The sequence below is a fragment of the Brienomyrus brachyistius genome, chromosome 14 (assembly GCF_023856365.1).
Source record: "Brienomyrus brachyistius isolate T26 chromosome 14, BBRACH_0.4, whole genome shotgun sequence".
Classification (NCBI taxonomy): domain Eukaryota; kingdom Metazoa; phylum Chordata; class Actinopteri; order Osteoglossiformes; family Mormyridae; genus Brienomyrus; species Brienomyrus brachyistius.
Window position 1 is genome coordinate 11,816,030 of NC_064546.1, and position 26,746 is coordinate 11,842,775.

Here is a 26,746-nt window from a genome sequence, read left to right on the forward strand (position 1 = left end):
TAAATATATATTTTTAAGGTTCCTACGATTTTTCCTGTCCGGTCAAGTTCGAGCGCTGTCACGTGGGTCCCGTTTCAGACAATGAAGACTTTATGTAAATTAAATGCGGCGTGTGATTGGCTAAGGGCGTGACACATGGATGACACATGTGACGCCGGATTCGCGGAAGTGCAGAGGTACACGCCCACCGCCGATATCTCACGTTGCGAACCTTCCTCGCTGTCATTGTTACCCTGTCTTCTGATCCGCTCTGGCTGCGCATCATCATGGGTTCCACCACCACCTCCAGTAGCCGACCCTATCATGTCGTTGTTTTCGGGGCCTCAGGCTTCACAGGACAGTTTGTCGTGGAGGAAATCGCCCGCACCTCTGCCGAGGGTCCGAAGGGGACTTTGAAATGGGCGATCGCCGGAAGAAACCACCAGAAGCTGGAATCGATTCTGGATCAGGCCGCAGAAATACTCAGTACGTAGCTTTTATAGTTGGCGAGTTTGCCGAACCCGAATAGTCGCGTTAGCTGCGATGCACATCGACAGCACAGTGTTTCATGTGTTTCCAGTTTCGTTGCAGTTTAGCCGAATTTCCCACCAGCACTCCGTGTCTGAAATGTATTTTAACGCTATACGCCGTTTCCCATGCGAAATAAACTTTTTTTTCCACGGCAGCTATTTCTCTGACCAGTTTGCACACGATCTTTGCCTTACATTTTGCGGAATAATCTCAGCTAAGGCTTAGGGGATGTGGGACAGGTGAGGCTGGCATTACCTGGTTATACAGCCGATCTCATCAACTTCTGCACGTAGTTATCTTGTGAGATTAACCTAACCAGTTACGCAATAGTGAGCCAAACTATAGAGCCTATGTATATGCTCTGTGGTTTGATGTTTCTTATTCGAACAGATTATATACTGATACCTTTCGGGATTTTTTTGCAGCTTTAAAGCAGTATGTTTTGTGGAAATGCCCTTTTTATGTGTATAATTTAAACCTTTGCTTTAAACAACTTTATCCAAAGATATCGGCACATATTATCAAATCATCTAATTGTGTGGAAACCTGTTAATAGATAACCTGATTTATTGTAGCGATCAAGGCAGCAACTACCTGTTTTGCAATCCGAGGGTGGTGGAGGGGGGTTGGTCATTTTCCGAAAGGATCCAGGATCATTTTGGATCAAGGGCTATGGAACATATCTGACATGTTTGCTCCCCCGCACCCTGCCCTGCCCTACCCTCCCCCTTATTCTTTGCGGCCTGATGACTGACACAAACCGTCTCCGTTAATTACTGCTGATACTTGGATGCACCTGACATTCTTTGAGTCAGTGTTTTTATTCCGGATCCGCTTGTTTTAAAGTGTTGTTTAATATGAGGCTAATATTCAGCTTGGTAAGAAGCTGAAATGATATTTTAATTCAGTAATATATTTAGCTCAGGGTATAATTCCAGCATCAGAAGGAACTGAGCAACCTTTGATCAGACACCCAAATCATTGCTACAGTGCTATGGTTATGTAATGCAGGTTCTGCAACTGGGTATTAATATTATAATGTCTAGTCATGCAACACAATAAAGTGACATTTTCTTAATTTTAACCAAGTCAATCAGCAGTACTGTGATCCTGTTTGCTGTGTCATTCTGAGACGATCAAAAGTGATATGCATTCCATAGCGAGGTAGATTGTCATTCGACTGTGCCTAATGGCTTGGGTGGGGTCATGTTGGTTCCACCCTGCAATATACACTTTCTATAATTTTTTATGTGTTGAGATGCATGTGTTTTGTTTCCAGGTAAACCAGAGTTGAAGTCAGAAGTGGATATAATAGTAGCAGATGTTGGGGAACCAGATGCCTTGGCTGCTATGTGCAAACAAGCCGTCATTATTCTGAACTGTGTGGGACCAGTAAGTGTACAATGATTCCGTTTGTTTCAGGATTAAATGGAGGGAGCAGTTCTGTACAGCCAGACGTAGATGGGATGAACTAAAAGGAAATATAAAAGGATCTGCAGGCCTTGGTACAGTGTTATACTAAATGTATATGGCTTTGTGACCATGGCTATTTACTATTTATGTGTCATACTCTTTCTGAAAATGAGTAATAAAATGTAAGTTTACAGTCAATCCTGAAAATTTGAGTTAGTTTCCAGTGATTTTGCAGGAACTGCAGAATTGAACTGCAGCGTCTTATCCTTGGACGCTTAGCTGCAGTTGTAAAACACCTTGCAGTAAATACTGTTTGTGCTCCACTGATGGCCATGTCTGTGACAGTTTTGTCGAACAGTGGCAGGTCAGACGTCTACAGAAATAATTTTCATCAGGGTTGTATTGTAATAGTTTCCTCTTATTTAGTGTTTAATTACCTACTGGTATGTAGCACAATTGGAAACCACGGCTTGAGCGTTTTAGTCACTTCAGTTGAAATGCAAGTTGTAGGGTGGGGCGGTTCTGTCTGTCCCTAACGAGCTTTTGTGGCTTATCGGGAAATGCATTGGTTTGAGGTGTACCATTTTAAAGATTAATGCAAATCTGTGTTTGTTTTGGGTTCTTTGTTTATACGATAAGCCGGTGTTAGATGAAATTAATGTTTCTAAATTTAACTTGGATGTGTTTTCTGTTATTACTGTGCATGAGTTTTAATTAAAGACATTTTTTTAACTAAGAAATTAACTGAGAAATATCTCTTTCAGTACAGGTTTTACGGTGAAAACGTTGTCAAAGCATGTATAGAGAACGGGGCACACTGCGTCGATATCAGCGGCGAACCTCAGGTAAAGCGATGCCGTTTGCCTGTGCTGGTCCAGGATCCATTTTTGGTCATGGAGACGTGGTCCCACTGAGAAATGTCCCCCCCCGCTCAGGCTCAAGTGGATTTAGGTCTCTATTCATAAAGCCATTTTTAGGACAGTGCTTGTTAGCAATGTTTCTCTTCCCCTCCCTGTTTTATACGCTGCTTAAAGCAGAGGGATTTGTTCTTCCATGTGGTGGAAAATGTAGCGCAAGATTAACGTTACTGAAAGGCTGCTGCTTTAGCATGTGCTGTTCTGAGAAGCACAGACATGAATGATGTCTCCAGCCAAATAATATTTTTGGAATTTTTAACGTTTCGCTTCTCGAATGTACTAAATCTGTAATAGAAGTCTGAGATGGTAAGGAGTGCTACCCACTTTGCTACCCACTTTGCTACCCACTTTGCTACCCACTTTGCTACCCACTTTGCTACCCACTTTGCTACCCACTTTGCTACCCACTTTGCTACCCACTTTGACAGAAGGATGTACGGTGCATTGGTGCTTGAATGGAGACATTAACTTTTGTCTTCCAGAGTGATTTACAGGGCTTGTCTGCTTCAGTGTACATGACGGAAATAACCTAAACCAAGTGACATCATTCACAGTAACTATTATTGTTAATAGTATTTAGTATGTGACTGTTGTCTCATCATAGTTTTTAGAGGGGATGCAACTTAACTACCACAGTCAGGCCGCAGAGAAAGGCGTTTACATTATTGGGAGCTGTGGATTTGACTCCATACCTGCCGACATGGGAGTGCTGTACATCCGGAACCAGTTCAAAGGTACCGTTTTAACTCGCAAGTCTTCCACTACTGACAGAGGTGGAAAGTTCAGGTCCACAAAGTACAAATCCAGACCAAGGTTTTATTCCAACCAACCAGTTAGTCCTCTGTGACCGTGACTATACTCAGCGGGTTCTTTGAAACAAAACCTTGTTCTGGATTTTTTGACTTTCTGGACCTGAACTTTCCACCTATAATTGCGTTGTCTATGCAATTATGAATTATTCTAGAACAGCAGTTTTATTCAATCTCATTATAAATATTGATTACTATTCTGTGTGTTTATAATCGTAATAAAAAAACTATTATAGGCATAACTGAACTGCACTCATGTATGCATGTGCTAAATGGATTCAGAATAATTTTTTATGGGGGCTGCGACAAAAATAGTAGCTGAAATCCCCCCCCAAATAGGGTATAGAATCACCCCTGCAACATCATCTTAGTTTAATCCTTTTGCACCACCTTATTTAATGTGCTCTTTCACCTCTGTACTGTATACTGCTGTATATATTCCTAATTATATTCTACTATTCCCTCCCCCTTTTTTATATTTTAGTGTGCCATCACTGTTTTTCACTGTTGTGTACATTAGTTATTTGCATTGTTACTTTTGTTAAATATGTCAGCAAGGGCCCAATGTACAGTGTGTGTGTGTAATACAAAGATTCTGTAACTCCTCCTCTTCAGCAGTTTTTTTCTTTAGTTTTCAAATCTTCCTGATCTAATGAAGGAAAAATATATTTCCAGGAACCTTGACTGCCATTGAGAGCTTCCTGTCCATAAACGCTGGGCCTGAGGTAGGGTTTGGTGTTTTGTCACTTAAAATAACAGGACAACACAAACTCAGCAGGAATACCTTCAATGGTCAGCAGAGACCATCAGTCATCGCTAGACAGATGGACGTGCTTTTGTCCCCAGCTGTGTTAAGAATGTAAAGGGGAAACTAAGCTGATTTAATTTTTAAAGAGTACATTGGTACCTCGGTATATGTCCTTAATCTGTTCGAGATCCTTGGACGTTTACCAAACAGGATGTATACCAAATTAATTTTTCCCATAAGAAATAAAAGGAAAATGATTAATTTGTTCCCATGGAAAAAAAAATCCTATTGTTATTGGCATATTATGCATTGATGGGGTTGTATAAAATAATCTAAACACTGCTTAATACTAAAATACATAAATAGAAAAGCAATTAGATTAAATAAATGAAAAGTAGTTGGCGCGGGTTGTTCACTGAATAGTAGCGACTGGTGTACTGACGCTCGTGGGCAGTTGTGGATTTGTCTGGAGAGGTAAACAAGGGTAGCGCGCAGTGTTGTCACTCATTTTGATCCATACAGCTTCTAGCACACGAGTCGTATTCCAGACAAAGGTCGTAAACAAAGCAAAATTTTTCCAATTCTCCAACTTCTACCGAGGTACCACTGTATTTGTATTCAGTTTACTATATGACTACTAGGTTTTCTCTCCCCTGAGTTTTAATTTTTCTAGCTCCAATAGAAACAAGTTTTGGTTGTCTTAAAAACTGAGAAATATAAAATTTGTTAATTTAAAAGGTTTTTTTTTTTTGGCCCAAGGATGGTGAATACCAAGGTTGAGGTCATTCTGGAATGCATTCATCAATTCCAGTCCAAATCGGGAAATGGAACTAGATTTGGCATTTGGGGGAAAAAAAACTATATTTGAATCTAAATCTCCCTGAAATTCAAATTAAATTCCAACTCCAGTTCCATTTCCTGATTTGGATTGAAATTGATGAATGCATTCCGGTATGGCCCTCACCCCGGTGAATACCATTTAATTGTAGCTGAACATGCCGCTGAGATTTGTGAAAACTCTGACCCGAACCCTCTGCACTTTTAAAATATTTTATTTTTTGTCTCTGTCCAAAGGGGGCCTGCATCAATGACGGCACCTGGCAGTCCGCCATATATGGCGTGGCGGACAGCGACAAGCTAAGGAGGCTGAGGAAGAAATTTGGCCACGCGCCTCTTCCTGTGGTCGGGCCAAAACTCAAGAGGAGGTGTGGGGTGCTTATCTTGCTGTGGGGGTTCAGCAATCTCTGTGCACAGGAGCTGAGGGGTTTGCAGGGCTGTTAGTTATGTGACGTATAGAACCAGCATCTCAACTGATGTTAAACGTTGGAGCTCCACCATCCTGAACACCAGCAGACCCTGAAGCCCTCAATCAGGATCGCTGGCCCATCACATTTGCTCTAATTCCACTCTTGTTCCTCAGCTTCTGTAGCACAGACGTAACGTCCACATATTTCAACATACAATGCGAAGGCTAGGGGTGAATAATGACCATAGAATGATCTTTTTAATGCTGCATCATGTAATCGACACATTTAGAATTTTTAATGGTTACTCACACTGCCTGTGCTTTGCTCGCCTTCCTGTGTGAGGATCTCTTAGTTCTGTTTCTCGCCATGTTGTTTTCCTCTTGAGCTAGGTAATGTTTTCAGTTTATTCTTAGTTTGGATGAGGCACATTTTATTACGTGCTGATTTATCGGAGCGTAGCAAACCCAGGTTATTTGCCGTAATAGTCCAAGCTTTTTACCACTTTGATCTTTGATGCATTGCAGTACTGTGAATCAAATGGCAGTACAGTCAGTTAAAGCCATGGTGTTGGATGTTCCCTCTCTCTGTAGGAACCCCCTGTTCTTCAGTAAGGAGCTTGAGCAGTACGCTCTTCCTTTCATGGGGTCAGACCCATCAGTGGTCAAGCGAACGCAGCGATTCTTGCATGAAGAGTACAAAGAGTCCCCAGTAAGTATGTAAATGAGTTAATCTAAGTCAGTGTTTCCCAACCCAGTCCTTGGGGACCCCCCAGACAGTCCACGTTTTTGCTAATACCAAGAGCTGGGAGGGAGCCAAAATGTGGACCGTCTGTGGGTCCCCAAGGACCGGGTTGAGAAACACTGCCTTAACCAAGCAGGCCAGAGGCTTGGTTATCACCTGTGCCTCTCCCGGCTCAGGCCACACCAGTTTGGCATAGTAGTATAGCTTCAGCACCTAATCCTCACTGTTGCATGGTGGACTGGTTTATCAGAATTGCTAAATGTTCAGTCACAGTTCAGTTTTTGCATGCAGCGTTAAAGTTAATTCCGCTTTGTGCAATACTTTTTTAATGATTTATGTACACTGCCTGGCCAAAAAAAGAAGTCTGAATTTAAATTGCCAAGTACTTAAGAGTCAATGATTGGATCATATTTCAGCTCAGCGACGTCATGCAGGAATAAAGTGAAGTCAGCTGAGTACCTGATTCTATTGAATGCCCAGGTTACTCCATCGATGGATTTATTTTTTTTTTCTTCCCTGTTGGCTTGGGAATATTCCAGGACAATAATGCCAAGATTTCATTGGGCTCAAATTGTCAGAGTGGTTCAGGGAGCGTGAGGAATCATTTTCACACATGAATTGGCCACCACAATCTTGACCTTAACCCCATTGAAAGTGTTTAAGACGTGCCTAAGAAGACTTTATGGAGTGGGTCAACTCGCCTCTCATAAATACAAGATCTCAATGAAAAATGAATGCAGGTTTGGATGGGAATTTATTATTTTTTTTTTGATGTTGCATAAGCACATGGAAACAAGGCATTGACAAATGTCCACCTTAATCAACGCGTGAAACGGTATGCAACTTTTTTTTTTTAGCCAAACAGTGTATGTGGTTCAAAATCAAAATTTTTTTTGCTGGAATGGTCTTTTAAGTCTTGACGAATATTGATACAGATAAACATGTTCTGCTTGGTTCATCTGTGTAGACCAGAGGTGAATAGTTCCGGTCCAGAAATTAAAAATCCAGACCAAGACTTTGTTTCAGCCAAGCAGTTGCGTGTAGTGTTACGATCACAAAAAATTCAGCTGGTTGGCTGAAATCGAGTCTTGGTCTGGATTTTTACTTTCTGGACCGGAACTATTCACCTCTGGTGTGTAGACTTTAGGGTTTAATACGGCTGGGATCAGTTTTATTCAGGTCTTCTGTCTGCAATATTGACTCTTGCCCACAGGTTCAGTATGGTGCATATATTGGAGTCGGCGGCATCTCCTCTGTCGTCAGATTGCTTTTTGGAGCTGTAATCTTCTTCTTTTTGATGAAGTTCAACTTCGGTAGAAACCTCCTACTTAAGGTAATGGGGGGGAAAAAGAGTTTTTTTTTTTTTTTGCATGAAGGTAGACTGTGGCGACTGTATTATAGCAGTTGAGTAGGAGCTAATTCATTTGTAATCCCCCCCCCCCACTTAGTTTCCTGAATTCTTCTCCTTTGGCGTTTTCACAAAGACTGGTCCGACTAGAAAGCAGGTACTATTTCAACTTTCCCTACCGTTTAACTGAAAGTTCTTTTGCTGAATGGAGTCCATCCCCTACAAACTGATCATTTGAGATGTGTAGATGTTTTTTCTTCTGACTTGCGTGGACATCTGGTACATCTTGTACTCCTTTACTCAGATGGAAAGTTCTTCATTCTGCCTGACGTTTTTCGGGGAAGGCTACACTGAGGGAGAGGACATCTCGCAGGGAAAGCCCAACGCCAAGATACACACACAGATTAAAGGACCGGGTACCTGCTTCCCTCTTTTGTTCCAGACCAACAATCCCGATCAAGATAAATTTTGATATCATTTAAAAAAAAAACGACTGCTGGGATTGATCTTCACACTGGTATAACATTCAGTTTCTCCAGCTGACCTTTTAATGGGCTGTTTTTGGACACTGAACCGATTCCTAGATCATACATGCCGCGTCTTTATGTTCTCTGTTCCCTTCTCTGTTCCACAGAGGTCGCCTATGTGACAACACCGATCGCTATGGTACAGTCAGCTTTCACAATCCTCAACGAACCACAGTGTCTCCCCAAAAAGTGAGTTCTGTCCATCCACTTCATTCTTAGACTCGCATGTAGCTGTAAGGTCATCTTATCGCCAGTCTTTTCCGCTATTCTGTGCTGTTGTCTCACGAAGGCATGGCTTCTTCTGGTTGCGTATGGAATAGGGCAGGGCTCTTTGAATCAGGACCTCGATTCCAAATCCAGGTCTTGTTTTCAGTTCTTCCAGGTAGTTGGTTTTAATAATGGATTCTGATTGGCTGAGGGCTTCACACCTGGCTCACAGGTAAAGGAAGGCTGGAAGATCAGCAGTGCTTGGCCCTTGAGGACCGTGATTCGAATAGCCTTGGAATGGGGGTGGGGGGGGGTGGTTTCGGTCCACCGTTGGTCGCCCCCTGATTTATGGGTCCTCCTTTGTTTATATTCACAGGGGAGGGGTCTATTCTCCCGGAGCAGCTTTTTCAAAAAGCACCTTGATCGAGCGCCTGGACAAACACGGCATCCATTTCTCTGTGATCCAGAAACCGGAGGCCTGAGAGCCTTGTCCGCCTGCCTGTTCCCCATATCGTGATGCCAACCCCTCCTACAGAAGCTCCTGTGCCTCGGCTTGCACAACGTAAACAGACCGTGTACAGACTTCAGCATATAGCGTGGTGACTCATGGTAAATAAATAACAGATAATCTGCTCAGTGTTACACCATTCATGTAATTAACAGGAGTAGGCTTTCTTGTTTTCTTTTGGCAGTGTTTTGCAGTGTGTACACAATTTCAGTCCTAGTAAACCATGCCCCTTATTGTGAGCTCATCAACTGGAGGGATTTAGGCTAGCATTGTGATTGGCTGTAGAAAACAAAACCCCAACAGAGAACCGATCAGATAGTCATGAACTGTCCAGCTGTATTTTAATACGTAGGTTAGCTACATTAATAGGGTAGTTTTGTAGTTTTCATGTGACCTTAGTCTATGGTAACTGAATTACACCTGTTGGCTATAGGGGAAAAAAAATGAAAAACTGAAAGAAATGGTTGACCAGCTAATTCCTGTTTTTCACTTTCTAACGTTAACATTCATACAATAGATATCAGAAAGAATAGAATGTTTCACTAGCCTATAATTGCAATTCACCCCTACAGAAGCAAACGCTATAAATGCAACAAATGAACATCAGCATTGCTGTTTCACATATTAGACCTATTAGCTAGAATTACGATATATTTTATGTTTGCGGCAATGTAAACTGAGAGGGTAATCTACCTGCATTTGTCACACCAATATTATCTCAAACTTCAGTACAGGCAGGACTAGGGAAAGTCACATAAACTTCAGTTGATATACAAACTGTTGATGCTAAATATATTAAAGGGCAGAAGTGCATGTCGGTGCAAGGAATGCTGGCGTAAATGCAAGTTGTATGTACAAATCAACAATAAATAGTGAGTTATTTACATTTATGTGGTAATGGGGCAGGGTACTGAGGTATGAGTGGGTAATGTGGGGGGGTAGCCCAGTGAAATCAGTGACAGCCCCCATTATTAGTCACTTAGAGATTATTTACTGTTGCTCATAAAAGGAATATTATAGACACACTTGCCAAATTTATTTTCTAAGCTTTAATGCTGTTATCTGTTATTGATCATGAACCAAACATTAAAGCGTGGTTTTAAAAAAAATATTACAATAAAGTTACCAGCTATCGGTTGCAAAAGCTGGCCGGCACAACGCAAGTCAATGAAAATGATTGCTTGGTAATGGCTAAGATTTTGTCTGGAACTGGAAATTGCAAACACACTGTTTCCCACTGTCTGTGCATTGCTCACCTTCCAGTATGAGGATCCATTCAAAGTTCTGTTTTTGAAGGATTACCTAACTCACGAGGAGAGCATGAGATTCAGTTTGTCAGTTTACTAATTTGTTCTGTGCTGATTGAGTTGTAGACAGACCCAGGTACCTTTTGTCTTGCTGTCGATGCAGACCATTTGTACTGCATGGTTTTCTTTTAAATGTCCCTTTATTATAATTTTATGATCAAAATGCACTCGGCTCGTAGTAGAAAATAATATTACTGCTCATGTAAAGAATAGAAATTAGAGGTTTGTGGTATTAGCAGCTGTTGAACTTGCACAACCCATTCTGCAGCTGAGCGAGAGCATGTCTAAATGCGATGAGCGGTCAAGCTTTACTTCTCTTTGTGATGTGATCAGCAGACTGTTCTGTCCTGATCGCTGATCTCTCTGGGTTTGTTTGCAGTATTGCACCTGTTTCGTGAGTTATTTTCCAACTAAATAAAGATTGTATAACCTATGATATTGGATATGCCGTTAATTGAACAGTAATATTCAGCAGGTCCTATACTTTTTCATAAAATCAGTGCAATTGTAAGTTGAATACAAAATTAGAGAACCTGTTATGAAATGGCATTGTAGCAGAGTGGTTAGCGCTGTTGGCGTCCATCTGCAAGGTCAGAGGTTTGGTTCCCACTTTTCCTCTGTATGGAGTCTGCATGTTTTCTCTGTGTTACAAAGACAGGGAAACTCCGCCGATGCCCATATCATGAAGCCAGATTTCTGGCTTAGTCGGATAACTTGTTGGATTTAAGGTAGTCTGGGCTAAATGTAAGTGGACAAAGGTAAGGTCAATTTAAACTGGGGCACCTAAAATCCTGCTTCGTGATACAGGCCCCTGGATAAGAGGATGAGTGAGACCAATGAGATTTGATAAGGGTGCTTAAGATCGTTTGTGAGATCTGTGAAAACAGTGATTGAAAATTCTGGAAAACTCTACACTTTAAGGAATAACCGGTTTCAGGACCAAATGCCAGATTTCTCCCTCTTCTTCCGAATGATAGCAGCCACGTCCTGCTTGAGTGCAGTGATGCTCTGTTCCAGCTGCTCCGCGAAGTCCTTCAGGAGGAGACCCTGCTCTTCCACAAAGAGGGTCAGGCTGGAGAGGTCCACATCCTCCTGTGGTGTGGAATGAACGGCAAAGTCATTATCCATACCAGCACTCCTTAGCACACATTATAAAAAATGCATCATGTTGTGCTGGTTACTTTACAACTTTCCCAAATTCACCTTTTCCTGCGAATGTCATTGTACATTCTACTGGAGCAATGAAGTTTAAATATCTTGTTCAAGAGATCAAAGCGGTTAATGTCAATGCAGCAGGGTACAAATAAGGCCAAGGTTACCACTATCACAGCATATTCTGTAAGTGTGGTAGTTTTGTAAGGTTAAAAACATTGTAGTAACACAAACATTAATGTATGAGTTTAAGAAAATATTGAGGTTTATTAATAATCTCTGTACACAACCAAGCTGCAAAGGAAGTTTAAAAATATAACTGAAGAAAGTGTTTGATATAACGGCACTTATTGAAAAAGTGCAGCTTTATTTGAACATCTTTAGTTTCCCATTGCCTACCAACCTTGGGCTTGTGTCTGCGCACCTTCTGAAGCTGGCTCCTAACAGCATTCATGTCATGGTAGAAGACCTTAAGGGCCCGGGCGAGTTCTGCATCACAACTAGGTCTCAGGCTCCCCCGCCTGTCCGCCTTGTTACTGAGGTCCATGTCTACGTCACAGGAGAAGACCAAGACGTTGGTCTCCCCATAAACCACCTGTCACCATGACAGCAGACATCACTGGGAATGTAAACAGTGAGCGGCCTTCTTACTCTCCCGTGTGCCACTCAGCTGATCCCGCAGTGCACTGTTCTCCTTCCTCAGGGCAGCGTTAAGGTTCCTCAGCTTCTCCAAGTCCTGGTGCATCGCTTGCTGGGAAGAGCTCAAGTCCGAGGGGAGGCTCTCCTCTAGCTGCAGGCCTCACGTAAAGACACAAAGATACACATATCCTGTTAAATCTGCCTTTGATGTCTCCTAACATCATCCAAACAAACGTCACACAACCAAAACATGGTGCCATTTCTCGTTCTGTGGTCCCTACAGTGGCTGTATTTCAGAAGTTATATTTGTAAGGTACTTATGACCGTAGAACCAGTATTTCAGCCAAATAGCATTTATAGATGGGCAGCTCCAGAAGCACAGAGTGTAGAGCTGAGTAATTGCTCAAAATGTAAGCATGGCTTTTCGTGAAACCATGCGATGTGGTTCACCAGCATAGTGTTGAGTGCGCTGGCCTCATCAATGACGACGCTGCCTTCTGCTGTCAGTCTAAGGCCCTCCTGTGACGAGGTCATTTCCTTGCACCCTTCTGTCCTCGTTTGGAGAAGCAGAAACATAAAAATGACATTGACTTAACCTTAAACATGTTTCATCGGGTATAAATGGACCTCAGACAGCAGAGAATCCCAAAACAAGCTTGTGTGACATTCCATACCAAAATGGAAAATGTGCATATTAAGTGAATTATCCATCTGCCAATATATCCATTAATGCTTATCTAGTAATGCACTATTGTCAGTTTGGAGACACCAATTCATCTAACTGCATGTCTTCAGGTGACCAGATACTTCAAGTCAGAAAGGAAACTTTGAGTTAGAATAGGATTTGTTAACTACCATTTCAATTAAAAAGATCTGCATTTCACTTTCACTGAGTTATTGCTGTGTGCTGATTGGTCAGTCTGTAATATTGCATGTGTCACTAATGTTAATGCGAAACAGCTGCATGTGAGTCTTTCAATCAAGGGAACAAACCAGTCAAATGCGCAAGAGGAACTGAACTATTCAGCCAAGCACAGGAGAACTTCAGTTTGAAAGAAGTTGGCAAAACCCGAAGTAGCTCAAAGTGTCCCATAGGACATGGATTGTCTGGTCATCCTAACTATCAGCAAATCATGTGAACTAGAAATTACGTGAAACAAATGGAAGTAGAGTTTCATTTAGAGAATATGAGAGACAGATTGAGCTAGGGTTACCCTGCAGCCCCCAAAGCTCCAGCACCAGGGCACTGGTCTGCAGATAGCTGAGGAAGTCTTGGCAAGTATTGATCACGGTGAACTGCAGCCTGTAGTCCAGCAGGGGGTTCACATTGTGCCATACTGGTGCTGTGTAGAAGGGCTGGGGGATATTGTACACCCTGAACCTGAGGGAGGAGTGTAATCAAGACCAAGAGTTGTGGTTTAATAATAGAACAACTGGTAAACGAAGAGAGCAGCCATTGGTAGATAATCCAGCGGCTGGAAGCTGACCAATGAGTGAAAGTGGACGCAGTGAGGAGCATCCAGTGATCATCTTACCATCTTCAGTAAAAACAAATCAGAGCTTCTCAGCCCGGCCCTCGGGGACCCCCAGACAGTACATGTTTTTGCTCTCTCCCATAATATACTATTATTTCGTTGTTTTTGGATTTTGAACTTATGATGGTTTTGTAACGTATGATTTTTGAAGTTTGTAGCTGAGCTGAGGGTCCATGGAAGGGCTGTCGCCAGAAGTGGCGTTCGTGAACATTTAACTACCATGAGATGTTAATAAGCTAATTCACCTACAAAACAAGCTCACATCTCAACAGTGCTTTTCCAGCTTGGTTCCTCTTAGATTAGATTAGATTCAGTTTTACTGTCATTGAACAAAGTACAAGCACTGAGACAAGGAAGTGAAATTTGGCATCTAATGCGATGGGCTATAGGTTAAACCAGACAGGGACAGACATTCTCTCTATATGTAGCTTCAGAAGGACTAAACATCACCATGTTTGTCCCATCATTGCACATCTCCTGTATTTTTTTTTTGCCTTATTCTACTTATTCGTCCTTGTATCTTCACTCTTAGATGTTTATGTTTAATTTTGCTTGGTCATGACACCACCCACGTGAGAAGAAATTCCTAGTACTTCTCTGTACTTGCCGAATAAAAGATTCAATATTCATCATTCAGTATTCAGTATTCAAGGACAAAAATTTAAAGTGTATTTTAAGTCCCATGTACTTCTCAGTTCTGAAGATCACAGAATGACTGAGGAGACAGAGAACTCTACATGTAATTGTAATGGTATTTTCCCAATCACTCTGAAGTTAAATACTCTTACTCAAAGTTGGTATGCAGTTCTAAGAATAATTTCCAACTGTGAAAAACAATATCAAAGAAAAGTCTGTGCTAACATTCTATGTATCAGGCACAGATATTGTCAATAATATAATCTTGCTATATGTCTATTGTATTTCTAAAAAGGACTATTCTACATTATACAGTACTGTGCAAAAGTCTTGAGCCATGAAAGAAAATTTATAATGTTATCTGGAGAGTCAGTGTATATTTGCTCAGAAAAAAAACACAATTTAACATAACTTATGCAAATTAAAAGTAACGCAATGAAAAACCAACAAGAATTTATTTTGTTCTTCAAAAAGTTACAAATATCTTCTTGGATGGCTAGATGAACACCGCTTCGGTTCCCAAACCTCTCCTCAGGGGCTCCTCAGCCGTTCCACATATTCGTTAAATTTCACCACTAGCTCACTTTATTTATTTATTTAATTAGTTAACAGAAGGTGGGGCATGATGGTGAGGTGGGGCGGCATGGTGGTGCAGTGGTTAGCACTGTTGCCTCACACCTCTGGGACCCGGGTTCGAGTCTCCGCCTGGGTCACGTGTGTGGAGTTTGAATGTTCTCTCCATGTCGTCGTGGGGTTTCCTCCGGGTACTCCGGTTTCCCCCCACAGTCCAAAGACATGCTGAGGCTAATTGGACTTGCTAAATTGCCCATAGGTGTGCGTGTGAGAGTGAATGGTGTGTAAGTGTGCCCTGCAATGGGCTGTTCCCTGCCTTGTGCCCATTGCTTCCGGGATAGGCTCCGGACCCCCCACGACCCAGTAGGATAAGCGGTTTAGAAAATGGATGGATGGACGGAAGCCAGTGAGATATTGGTTAACCATATGTGGTGTGTTAGTGGTCAAGTCAAAAAATACACGGGCTGTGATGGATGGTTGCTGCAAACACATTTTGAAATGACTAAGCTGACTCACTTTGACAGATCATTTTCTTTTATGGCTCAGGTCATTAGCACAGTACTGTCTACATGCATGATACAAAAATATTTACACTTTTCATTCACCAGGGCCAGAATAACAAAATATAGTTGACTGTGGTACAATAGTAAGGATGCTGACCACTTTGCGAAGCTATGCGGCCTACTTAACCTACCGCAAAATGTCAGCACTGCCGGCCAAAGCGCAACCAAACTCACGCAATCTGCACGCCGCGGTCCTTGGCCTCTCTCAGCCAGCGTATGCCGGCGCACTGCTCCAACACCAACTGGAAGTCCAGTCTCCTCCCCAGCAGCTCGCTAGGGTCGATAAGGATGCCGTCTTCACCAAGAGGCCTCGAGGGAACACAGAAAATGATCAGTTTACCTGTATTTGCTTCCGTTTTTGTTTTGCTTGATTGTTTGTACAAAAATTAGAGTTTAGGTGCGGATTTACAATTTCACAGTTAATGTTTTATTAAACCACTGAAGTACTTTTTAAAGGGTATAATCTTAATGGTCCTACTAAGACCGCTGTCCTGTCCATAAGTCTAACTCCTAGGCTTTGTGCGAGTACCGGATTCACTTTCCACAAAATCATATTGTATTTCTCTCCCTTTGAGTTCTACTTTTTAGTTTGAATGCTGTAATGAGGCCAAATTCAATCAATCTTTTATTATAAGCAGCACATAAATAAAAACCAGGCTTGTGCTCCATGAAAAATAAGGAGCTGCTTGTCCAAAAAGCACCAGAAAAAAACATTCTCTTTTTTTATTATGGTCTTCTTATCATTTCCATGTAGTATTACAGTTATACAGGATACGGCCTCCTCATACAACTAGAATGTTGTGCCTCCAAAATTGCAATAATATTACCCACAATCCTGCTGGGCTGCAGGGGACCATCTGTAACTGCAGCACGGCCTCTTCAGTTCCCTCGGGCCCCAGCATCTCCACCTGCTCTTCTAATTGTAATCGGAAGGCCAGCGACTGCAGCCAGAGGTGAGCGCTGCCCAGGTGGAGCGGCTCCAGCGGGTCCCAGAAGGGGTCTTCATCCCTGGGGGGGGCTGATCCGTCACACCACTCCCCCTGCACCACCTGCTGCTGGTACACCTCCTCCATTAAAAACTTACGATTGATAAACTTGGCTTTGGACCACATCCACACCTGATGAAAGGCAGCACACAGACAGAAAATAGCTTGTTTTAATGATGTCTTACCCCCCGCTTTCTTTCAATTAATATTTAGCTACTAAACCAATGTGTTTATTCAAAGCATCTTCCTTGTATTCCCTCCATCACCGCCCATCTATAGAGGACTACTTTACTTTTAATTTGCATTGCAAGATCAAGGCATTAGGTGAAGCCACTCTCCCCCCCCCCCCCCTTACCCTAACATTATCCCCAAAGCAGAATACAAAGAGACAGCGAGCCATGAAAGAACATTACAACCAGACACAGACAGATAGACAGACAGACGGACAGACGGACAGACAGGCAGACGGACAGACAGGCAGACGGACAGACAGACGGACAGACAGACAGACAGACAGACAGACAGACAGACAGACAGACAGACAGACAGACAGGCAGACGGACAGACGGACAGACGGACAGACGGACAGACGGACAGACAGGTTGGGAAACAATGCTCTTCAGAATATCATTTAAATTCAGAAAACAGACAGAGTGATTTTCAGTGCTGGGTATTTTCTTACTTGCTTGTTTTCCACCAACATAACCCTAACAGCAATCTCTTTTTCAAGGTCATGACCCTTGGAATCAGACATGGCGAGGTTCTTGATCTCAAGCTTGAAAACAACTCCCTGAAAATGCAATCAAACCAATTTACATATCAAGCACTGCAGATATAAAGCATACAACCCTAATACTCTATTAATCCTTAAGTAATTAATACTAATATTAGAGAAAAAAAATCTTGCAAGGTCATTCTGGTAACACTTTACTTAAAGCTGTTGTCTACAATACACTATACAGTTGATGTAGATGTATGTATTATATGTAGATACCTTCATAATGCATTATAATGGTCAGTATAAGCATTAAGGATGCTTTCTACTGTATTATGAAGGCATCCATAGTGCATTATAGGTAATTAGATTATAGATATCTTCAGAAAGCATAATAAACATGGCTATAATGTGTAAAGTGTTTTATTAATACTTATAGGCATGTTTATAATGCTTCATGAATGCATTATATGTTATTAATGTGTTCATAGATTCTTATAGACATGGCATTCACAGGAAGTGTCACCATCATTCATGTGTTGAAGCTGGTACAGTATGCCTGGAGAGACACATTTCCCACTCGAATTCTCCTCACCTTGTTGAGTTCCTGACTCATTTGATTGGCCTCTGCCACCATGGGCATTAGCTTGATGTAGTCATAGAATACCGCCAGCAAGCTGGGGTCTGGCTGGCCGTGCCCCCCACTGGGGCTTCCTGGAAGGGGCAAGGGGAGTCAGACTAACTCTGTATACACTCACAAGCAGATGCACATACATACACACGTCGATTCCCCTCACCCAAGCTCTTCTCCTCACATAGCGAGTGAATGTGGATGCCCTCCGCAGCAGCCAGCTCAGACTGAAAATAGTCGTAGTCATAGCGACTCCAATCATTTCCGTCCCGCTCCGAGGGAAAGCCAATGAAAAGGTATGTGCTGTTGGAACCAAGGATGAGCCTGTCCTGGCAACAGCCAACCAAAACAGCAGGTTTCAAATTTCAAGTTTTTATCATTGCATGTTCAAAGGAGCATTGTGCCACAGTTGCAGGGGAAGAGACCGGTGAATGAATGTATATGACAAGCAGGTATGATAGGATGAAAAACCTATATTTCAGTCATTGATCTTCATGTGTTTATGGGAGATATTCATGCATATAGTCAGCTCTCTTGCTTTCAGTTGCCAAAAAAGTCCAGGTGACACCTGTATCCACGCAACTGAATGCTCCTTTATAAGGTCCATTATTATTTATTTACAATGCAAATTATTTATAATGCAAATTATTGCACCGTGTAGCTGTTGCAGGTCCAGAAACAAAATGCATAGAGTCATCAGGCGAGAAGTACAGTGTGGGGACTGCCCAGGCGATCGAGGCAGACAGAGGGTCACATCGTTCCAAACATAGATGCTTGTCATATATGCCTACATGAACTCTGTTGGCTTACTTGGTGAATCAAATAATCATATAAGCTCATGCTGGTTTTGCATCTGTTAAACTCTGCTGTAGAATCTAATACTGGTGATGTATGAAAGTGGAGTTTATTGCACTTTATGTTGCAGTTCAGTTAAGAACATACCAAGTGCTGCAGCTGTGTTTTGCAGGGGACAGACGCTCCGTTGACAATGACCTTGGCCTGTCCCACCGGGGTGATGGACACCCTGCGCTCTACGTTGGTAAATACCGCATGTTTGGCCTGAATGCTGAAGACAGATAGCGGCAAAGCAAAGCAAATCATTTCTCTAGTAATATTCTGCATTTACAGTGGCTTGCATAAGAATTGATCGATTTCCCTGCATTATAAATAATGCATTCACATATTTTTTCCTGTCTCAATTTTTATTACAATCACTGTCTCGAGTAAAAGTCAAAATCAATTATTAGTCAGCAATCTTGCAAAGAAAATCAAAACCTGAAAAATGCTGCTTGTACAACTATCCAACCCCTACACCCTTTGCCACAATTACCACGCTAAATATTTTGGGGGAAGTAGCTACCAGTTTTTTACACTTTTCGAAACTGGTTGTTGCCCATTCTTCATAGCAGACTTGCTCCAGGTCTTTCATGTTGGTTGGATGGCTGCAATTCTCAAAGAAAGTCACAACACTACATTTTCCAGCTGCTGAAGGTCAGAAAAGGAAATTAACATTTATTTACCCAAGTCCTTTAATAGTGATGGCACGGGGTGTCGAGTCTGACAGTCCTATGTCCCATTCACCTATATGTCAGACACAAACCACACACATCATTACAGACGCTCCTCTACTTGCGAACGAGATACGTTCCAAAAGGCCGTTCATAACTTGAAATGTTTGTAAGTCGTTATTCAACATCATTTTAAGGGCATACAAAAGTACAAAGAACTAGGATACTGGGAGTACGCTACGCTGCTGCGCGGCGGGAGTAGCGGCCAGAAGTCGTACTAGGCGGAATTGTAGCACAGATAAAAATATTGATGTTGCAGACAGGAAACGGGAGCCCAGTGAACACATTTGGACTTACAGTCCTCTTCGTTCGTATGTCTGAAAGTTCGTAAGTTGAAAGTTCGTAAGTAGAGGAGCGTCTGTATATAAATTCTATTATTATATTATATTATAAAACTTATTGTTTTGCATTGTTTAATTGTGTAAGTGACAATAAAAGAACTTTGACTATATGGCTAAGGAGTGAGTCTCTGTATGGGATGTATACATATTATTCATATTATGTTATTAAGGTGAAAATTACAAAAAATGTACGGTATGGTATGCAGTGAGCACAGTACAGTTGCATTTAGGGTTGATGTCCTCATGACTTCAGCAATAAATTATGACAGAAAATCATAAAATGAAGTACAGTGTAATTATGATGTCTAAATGTAAAACCCAAAAATACACATGACAGTTTAACAGGGGTTAGTCAGCTGCTGCTTTGGATCTGACTTGAATTCTAAGTGCACTAATAACATGCCACGGGTCTGCCCAATGTAACGGGCTGGCGGAACAGTGTGACATCATTAGCGACATCATTACCTTCCTGGATAAAAAGCTTGATCACTCCAGAGAGCTGAGGGTCTTCATTGATGTTAAGGATGTAGGGGTACATCTGAATCATCCTCCTCTCCTATATCAGAGAGAGGGGAAGAAATAAAAATGGCTCAATATTCAAGAGAGTGATTTTTGTTGGTAAAACTGTACTGTTTTAGTAATCCTGACGGTCTATAACATTACATTATCATGGTTATTATTGTAAACCTAGGGAGATTCTTAACTGTGAATCATAGCTTTGTGGGGCTACATTGTTACTGGACAAGATAAACCGATCAGACTGCTGACAAAGAAGTGATACTGACACCTGAGTAATAGTAGCATATTGCTGCTCCCAGTCCCTGAGTGCTTCCTGCAAGTGCTGTTCCCACAGGGTCTGAATGGCACGGATCTGCAGCTCATTGTGAGTCAGTAACTTACGTAGCTCCTCTGTACAAATGCAACATTTAGATTAGTGTTACCCAATCCGGTCCTCAGGGACCTACAGTTGGTCCATGTTTTTGCTCCCTCCGAGTTCCCAGCCAAGACAATCCAAATTTTTGCTCCCTCCCAGCTTCCTACCTACCGGGAGTAAAAACGTGGGCTGCCTTTGGATCCCCAAGGACTGGATTGGAAAACACTGATTGAAGTTATCGGTTATGACCACAGGAAGACACTCATTCCAGCAACGTTGCAAGGCATAATACCAGAAAGCAGGGGAGTCTCTAGCTACTGAAAAGATCAGGGTTTAAGTCAAGTTTACCTGGAGCCTGACTTTGTTTTGATGGAAGAGTGGCTAAAATCTCGGGGCTAGCTTTAAGCGATCAGACCGAGTGATCAGACCTAATGACGTCCATGCCAGAAAGTCATCACAGAATACTGAATCACCACTTTCATCACTGAAGTCCTCCACAAGCTTCATACACAGCACTGTTTAAGATTGCTGCAGTGTCTAATCAGTAAGATTAGTCACTAATTATAATTGTATATTAGCAATATTTGTTGGTTGAGTGGGATTAAAGTCTTAACCTTTCTAATCTTAAGCCTAATATGGGCACATATGCTTATACAACAGGCTCCTGTAAGGTATGACTAATGTGATAACACAGCTAAACTTGGGCTTCCCTGGATGTGGGAGAACAGAACTATAATAAAAGAAGAACCTTTAAAAGTCTGCAATGGCCAGAACCTGTGTAACCCTGATCCTGTATGTAACCCGAATATCAGTCTTACCCCTAACCCCACCTCTCACCATAACAGTAGCTTTAAATCTATTACTATTATGCTCTAACCCTATCCTTAACAGGGACCCAAACCCCAGCACTAACCTTAACTTCACACTGACAACACATAGAACATCTATGACTTCAGTACAATATGCTCTAGGCTAAATGAGAAAAAGTGAGACCGCTTTAGAAGAAAGCATTTGCCGGTAAACAAAAAGGAAGAATGGCACACTTGTCTGATCGTCTGCCTGGCGGCCCTCGTGCCCCAGACGGGCCAGGCGCAGATGCAGCTTGGCATTCTCAGCCTTCAGCTCCTTCAGGAGACGCTCAGTGGGGCTCTCGTTCACCACGGCCCTGTTCTGAATCCGCTTTGCCCTGGCAAGAGATCCACACATGAACCCACCTTCATCGTGCAAGTACTACATTCTTCCCAAAAGACATGCATAAATCCTTTTGACTATTACGCGTGGCCTATTATGCATAAATTCTTTCGACTATTACGCGAGGCCTATTATGCATAAATCCTTTCGACTATTACGCTTGGCCTATTATGCATAAATCCTTTCGACTATTATGCGTGGCCTATTATGCATACATCCTTTCGACTATTACGCATGGCCTATTATGCATAAATCCTTTCGACTATTACGCATGGCCTATTATGCATAAATCCTTTCGACTATTACGCGTGGCCTATTATGCATAAATCCTTTCGACTATTACGCGTGGCCTATTATGCATAAATCCTTTCGACTATTACGCGTGGCCTATTATGCATAAATCATTTCGACTATTACGCGTGGCCTATTATGCATACATCCTTTCGACTATTACGCGTGGCCTATTATGCATAAATCCTTTCGACTATTACGCGTGGCCTATTATGCATAAATCCTTTCGACTATTACGCGTGGCCTATTATGCATAAAACTTTACCTTTCTGCATAGCGTAATGTGGAGAGAGATTCTTCATAGCATGTATCCGCTGGGCTCAAGGTTGCCATCTTTGAATGAGAAAATGCCGCTTGTTTGAAAGACAGCGCACTCACAGGTTTCGTTACATACCAAAAATCTGATTAATCGTGAGGCACTGGGCTGGCCTCCATCCACGGTTTCTCACCATGATGGTGCGGCTGTTGCCCCCCAACGCAGACTGCAGCAGCTTGGTGAGTACCGAGTCCCTGTACGGGACGTATACCGCCCGCTTTCCCATCGCCACCTCCGCCAGAGAACTGTGGGTGGTGACCTCAGGGGTCAAGACAGGCGATCACCACAGACCCCACATCAGCAGAGAAAGCATGCTGTGCATATCTACACACATGGACTAAGGCTAGCCTGAAGGATGCTAAGTCTTATAGCGATAACAGCATAACGTCTTGTTAATTTCTGTAACACTTCGGATACAAAGCTGTGGTATTGGTGAGGGAGGTGGCACAGTGGCACAGTGGTTAGCACTGCTGCCTCACACCTCTGGGATCCTCTTGACCTTGGGTCTATCTGTGTGATTTATGTAGCGTTGTAAGATTCCCTCCGAGGTTCTCTAGTTTCCCCCCGCAGTCCAAAAACATGCTGAGGCTGATTGGAGTTACTAAATTGCCCATAGATGTGTATGTGTGAGTGAATGGTGTGTGAGTGTGCCCTGCGATGGGCTGGCCCCCCATCCTGGGTTGTTCCCTGCCTTACGCTCATAGCCTCCAGGATGGGTTCTGGACCCCCGCAACCCTGAATAGGACAAGCGGTTTTAGGAGGATGGATGGATGGACATTGGTAACAAGATAGCTAACTAACTAACATCATTGTTAATTGTGAATATATAAAGTGAGATTAGTTTGCTTCATGTCGAAACTGACATATTTGCCTCGTTGGCAACAATTCATGTAGGTCCATTTAAAACAAAAGCTGTGTAAAGATAGGTGCAAAGTAGTTTCTAAAAGAAAAAGTTTTTTTTTCACACGCATGCAATGGATTTTCGGACTTCATTTTCATTAAACAGTAATGATATATGTTAATATGTGTGATCATGCTGTTGGATCACCACAACCCTAACCTGGAGAAGCAGTTGGAAGACTAATGGATGTATCCTTTTGGATTTAGCTAATCTATTCTGCAATTTCTATGCAGCAGTCACTAAAAAAGTACTTTTGTCAAGTAAATGGCCCTAATCCTTTGTGACCTGATGACATTGCCCAGGGTGGTCAGGCTAAGGTTGATGGCTGCTCCCTCTTTCAGCCGGTCGGCTTCGGATGTCAAGGTCCTCTGTCTCTCACTCCCTGCCAGGTCAACGAGGTTCATGTTTGACTCCTTGGTGGTGTTCTCCTTGGAGAAAATCTGTAGGCAGATTCAACTGGAGCATGTAAAAATAGCAAAGCACGTCAGCAGGCGGGCCAAAGCGATTCAGTCATGGTTCTACCCAGGCCTAATTAGCGCTTGTTCATCACCAGAAGAAGAAGAAGAAGAAGTACAAGAAGCATATGATTTAGGGATGCCAATTTGTAGCAATAAATGGACATCGACTTATCCTTCAATGAGAGTGTGTGAACTGTTGGTAATGCTAGCATGTCTAAAACTTGATTCCACTGATTCGGCATGTTTCATGTAGGCCAAACAATTTACTCTTTTGGGGAACCATGCCGTAAGAACACACAAGCAGCTGAATGAAGGACCGCACTTGAACTGTGACTCATAGCCTGTAGACCAGTGGACACCAACGGGTCGATCGCAACACATGCACACGATATGCACAGGCAAACACCTGCTTGAGCTGCAAAATGATGAGCATGTGGGAGCGGCTGCTGCTGGCGTTCATGTGGGTGGAGGCGGTGGTGCGCGTGCGCGTGCCCTGCTCCATCAGCTGCGCCACCTGGGTGGCGCTTTCGCAAGGCACCCTCCGCAAACCCTCCACGTAAAAACCACGCTGCTGGTCCTCCCTCACTTTCAGGCCCCCACACAAGCGCGGGCCCCTCGAGAGCAGGTCAATCACCTGGATGGGGAACAAACGCCGAGCTCATACTGGCTGATCACCTTTTAATAGCCGGACTTGAAGCAGTGCAAAGGGTTATACACTGAAATCCAGGTGGAAAGAATGGGCAGAGTGCAAGAACATGAAAGCTCAGGTGAAATCTTGATCTGTGTATCTACCTGTTCGTTGTAGATTTCCAGCATGCTGAAAAACAGCTGGAAATTGCAAATATCAGTTAATTATAAATGTCCATTTCTGGAAATAAAATAAGCTTCTGAACAAAATAGGAAAGTACTGACTTTAGTGGTTTTAATGAGCCAGAACAGTATAGCGGATCTATAGTTATCCAACAATAACAGAATTTACATCATTGCACCTGATTTAAACTAAATTCTCAAAAAAAGACACAAGCACAATATATGGTTAAATGTTATGGATCATTTCCTGCCAAAGGCGCGACATACCTGGCACCGCCGACTCTCCTGGTTCACCTTGATGGCCTGGAACAGCCTCTCACAGAGGGATGGCACCAGACCCTTGTTGGGGCCATAACCGATCATAGAGTAGCTCTTCCCAGAACCCGTCTGGCCGTATGCTAAAAGAGTAGCATTATAGCCCTGCAGGGCATTCTCCAGGATGCCTTGTCCCAGGTCCTGGAACACGCTGTTCTGTTGGGCCATGCATAGGACAAAAGGGGAGCAAAAAGTTGAACAACAGTTCCTATAGACACTGACTCGCATGCAGGTGGGTTTGATAAATTTAAGCTACTAGCACCTTCAAAGAAGGCAACATTAATTAGGTTGAATAATTGCACACAGACAGGACTAAGGCTGGAATCCCCTGCTGCCTAGAATCTAAAAAAAGAATCAAAGGTTTGTACAAGATGAGTTCATTAAAGGGGGCGGCACGGTGGTGCAGTGGTTAGCACTGTTGCGTCACACCTCTGGGACCCGGGTTCAAATCTCCGCCTGGGTCACATGTGTGTGGAATTTGCATGTTTTTCCCATGACGTCGTGGGGTTTCCTCCAGGTACTCTGGTTTCCCCTCACAGTCCAAAAACATGCTGAGGCTAATTGTTTTCTGAGCTTCTGAATTGCCCATAGGTGTGCATGTGTGGGTGAATGGTGTGTGTGTGCCCTGCAATGGATAAGCAGTTTGGAAAATGGATAGATGAATTTTATTAAACTTAAACCTATTCTAGTAAAATTCAATACAGCTGTTTTGAAAGGGCAATAGAGCTCAGTGAAAATAAAGCACATACTTTTTGTCCAAGATTATTATATAGATAAATCTGTTCTATATCATCCGGCACCAACAGTTGTAGACAATGATACATTTAAGGTGCAGGTTTAAGGAAGCTTACAGTAGGAATATCTTTCCGACTACCTAACCAGAGGTTGGTATTTCAGGTCAACCTTAATACCTAACATTTGCTGACCTGGTCTGCATAGCGGCTCCCTGGTTCCTCTGGGACGAAGAGGCCATCTTTGTTCCGGACAAAGCCGCTGTGAGACCAGTAGGCGTAGTCGAAGGTGAAAGTGCGCGCCTGCTGTGTGCGTGGATCGAGGATGCTGGTGGCGTTGGGACCCATGGAAATGACACAGCGGCTGCCTGCATCCCGCTCTCTCTGTAGTTCAGTGGACAGTGTGCAATTCACCTGACAGGCCGCTACATCTCAATGCAGTTATGTAAGGATTCCACTCAGATTTTGCCTACAAAAGCCATGTTTTAAAAGGCACAAACAAGAATGCAAACACCCGGCAGGCTTAGGGGGAACATCACCAATCTAGTTGTTCTTACTTTTTCGATGTAATCTGTAGCCATTAACCTGTCAACACTACCACGGCACTACCAGCAACACTTTTTAGAATTCCGATCAATCGTTATCATGCTTGCACACAAGTACACTGGGGCGCTACGAGGAATTTCACTTTGTTTCATTGACAAACACCCAGCAGGTATCATTTTGTATCAAACGTAGCTCTGACTCTAAATAAAAGTCAAAGCCCCCTGGTGTAAATACAGCATCAGCCACAGTAACACAAACTGCTTCTTAAAGTGATACAAATTCAGTTCAGGAAGCGAACCAATTTCTCAGCACAACTGACCTTGTTGAAGGGCCGGACTCGAACAGCCACTTTCACGCAGTCCTTCCTGGACATTTCAGCTCCCCGCCCTCTCATTTTGCTGCTGCCAACTGGACAAGGGAAAGTTCTCCGACACCATCGGTAAAGCGCACGTAACACGAGATGGAGAGGTGTCATCTTTCATGGTGAACCACTATACATTAATAATGACGCGTGATCGTGGGGGGCCTCACCGTCGTATCGCATGAGCAACACGTATCTGGCTGTTAGCTTTGGGTAATAGGACCAAACGTATATAGGATGACGAATAACTTGCTAGGTGCCTCACTGCTTCCCCTATTTCAACTAATAAAGAGAAGACATTCAGATTGTTAGCTATCGAGCCAGACGAAGC

The 26,746-nt window shown here is 42.8% G+C and overlaps 2 protein-coding genes across 2 annotated transcripts; one reads left to right on the forward strand and one right to left on the reverse strand.

The window, feature by feature from the left end:
- The first annotated feature begins 194 nt into the window (after positions 1 to 194).
- sccpdha.1 (saccharopine dehydrogenase a, tandem duplicate 1) lies at positions 195 to 10,715 on the forward strand. The gene is made up of 12 exons (XM_048974552.1): positions 195 to 465; positions 1,790 to 1,902; positions 2,688 to 2,768; positions 3,445 to 3,574; positions 4,325 to 4,374; positions 5,472 to 5,602; positions 6,235 to 6,352; positions 7,599 to 7,718; positions 7,834 to 7,890; positions 8,038 to 8,149; positions 8,368 to 8,449; positions 8,844 to 10,715. The coding sequence occupies exons 1-12, from the start codon at positions 267 to 269 to the stop codon at positions 8,947 to 8,949; spliced, it is 1,299 nt and encodes a 432-aa protein (XP_048830509.1). The 5' UTR covers positions 195 to 266; the 3' UTR covers positions 8,950 to 10,715.
- On the reverse strand, positions 10,404 to 26,718 carry kif28 (kinesin family member 28). The gene is made up of 24 exons (XM_048974557.1): positions 26,374 to 26,718; positions 25,704 to 25,892; positions 24,730 to 24,933; positions 24,445 to 24,480; positions 24,059 to 24,286; positions 23,446 to 23,634; positions 22,804 to 22,844; positions 22,427 to 22,547; positions 22,243 to 22,310; positions 21,539 to 21,681; positions 20,409 to 20,530; positions 20,087 to 20,177; positions 19,233 to 19,293; positions 18,655 to 18,778; positions 17,879 to 18,041; positions 17,677 to 17,795; positions 17,049 to 17,156; positions 16,212 to 16,498; positions 15,555 to 15,689; positions 13,288 to 13,454; positions 12,524 to 12,621; positions 12,086 to 12,224; positions 11,838 to 11,983; positions 10,404 to 11,374 (listed from the first exon to the last, which is right to left on the reverse strand). Exons 1-24 carry the CDS (start codon positions 26,527 to 26,529, stop codon positions 11,216 to 11,218), a joined length of 3,294 nt encoding a protein of 1,097 aa, XP_048830514.1. The 5' UTR covers positions 26,530 to 26,718; the 3' UTR covers positions 10,404 to 11,215.
- Positions 26,719 to 26,746: the final 28 nt, after the last annotated feature.

What these genes read in the sequence shown, in the direction of transcription:
- kif28 (XM_048974557.1), bottom strand. Translation starts at nt 26,529, where the DNA reads ATGACACCTCTCCATCTCGTGTTACGTGCGCTTTACCGATGGTGTCGG. An exon ending in TGGAAATCTACAACGAACAG is followed by an intron (nt 24,287 to 24,444) that starts GTAGATACACAG and finishes TTCCCCATCCAG; the next exon opens with GTGATTGACCTGCTCTCGAG. An exon ending in GCAACAGCCGCACCATCATG is followed by an intron (nt 22,311 to 22,426) that starts GTGAGAAACCGT and finishes TCTCATTCAAAG; the next exon opens with ATGGCAACCTTGAGCCCAGC.
- sccpdha.1 (XM_048974552.1), top strand. Translation starts at nt 267, where the DNA reads ATGGGTTCCACCACCACCTCCAGTAGCCGACCCTATCATGTCGTTGTT. An exon ending in CATCCGGAACCAGTTCAAAG is followed by an intron (nt 3,575 to 4,324) that starts GTACCGTTTTAA and finishes ATATATTTCCAG; the next exon opens with GAACCTTGACTGCCATTGAG. An exon ending in CACACAGATTAAAGGACCGG is followed by an intron (nt 8,150 to 8,367) that starts GTACCTGCTTCC and finishes TCTGTTCCACAG; the next exon opens with AGGTCGCCTATGTGACAACA.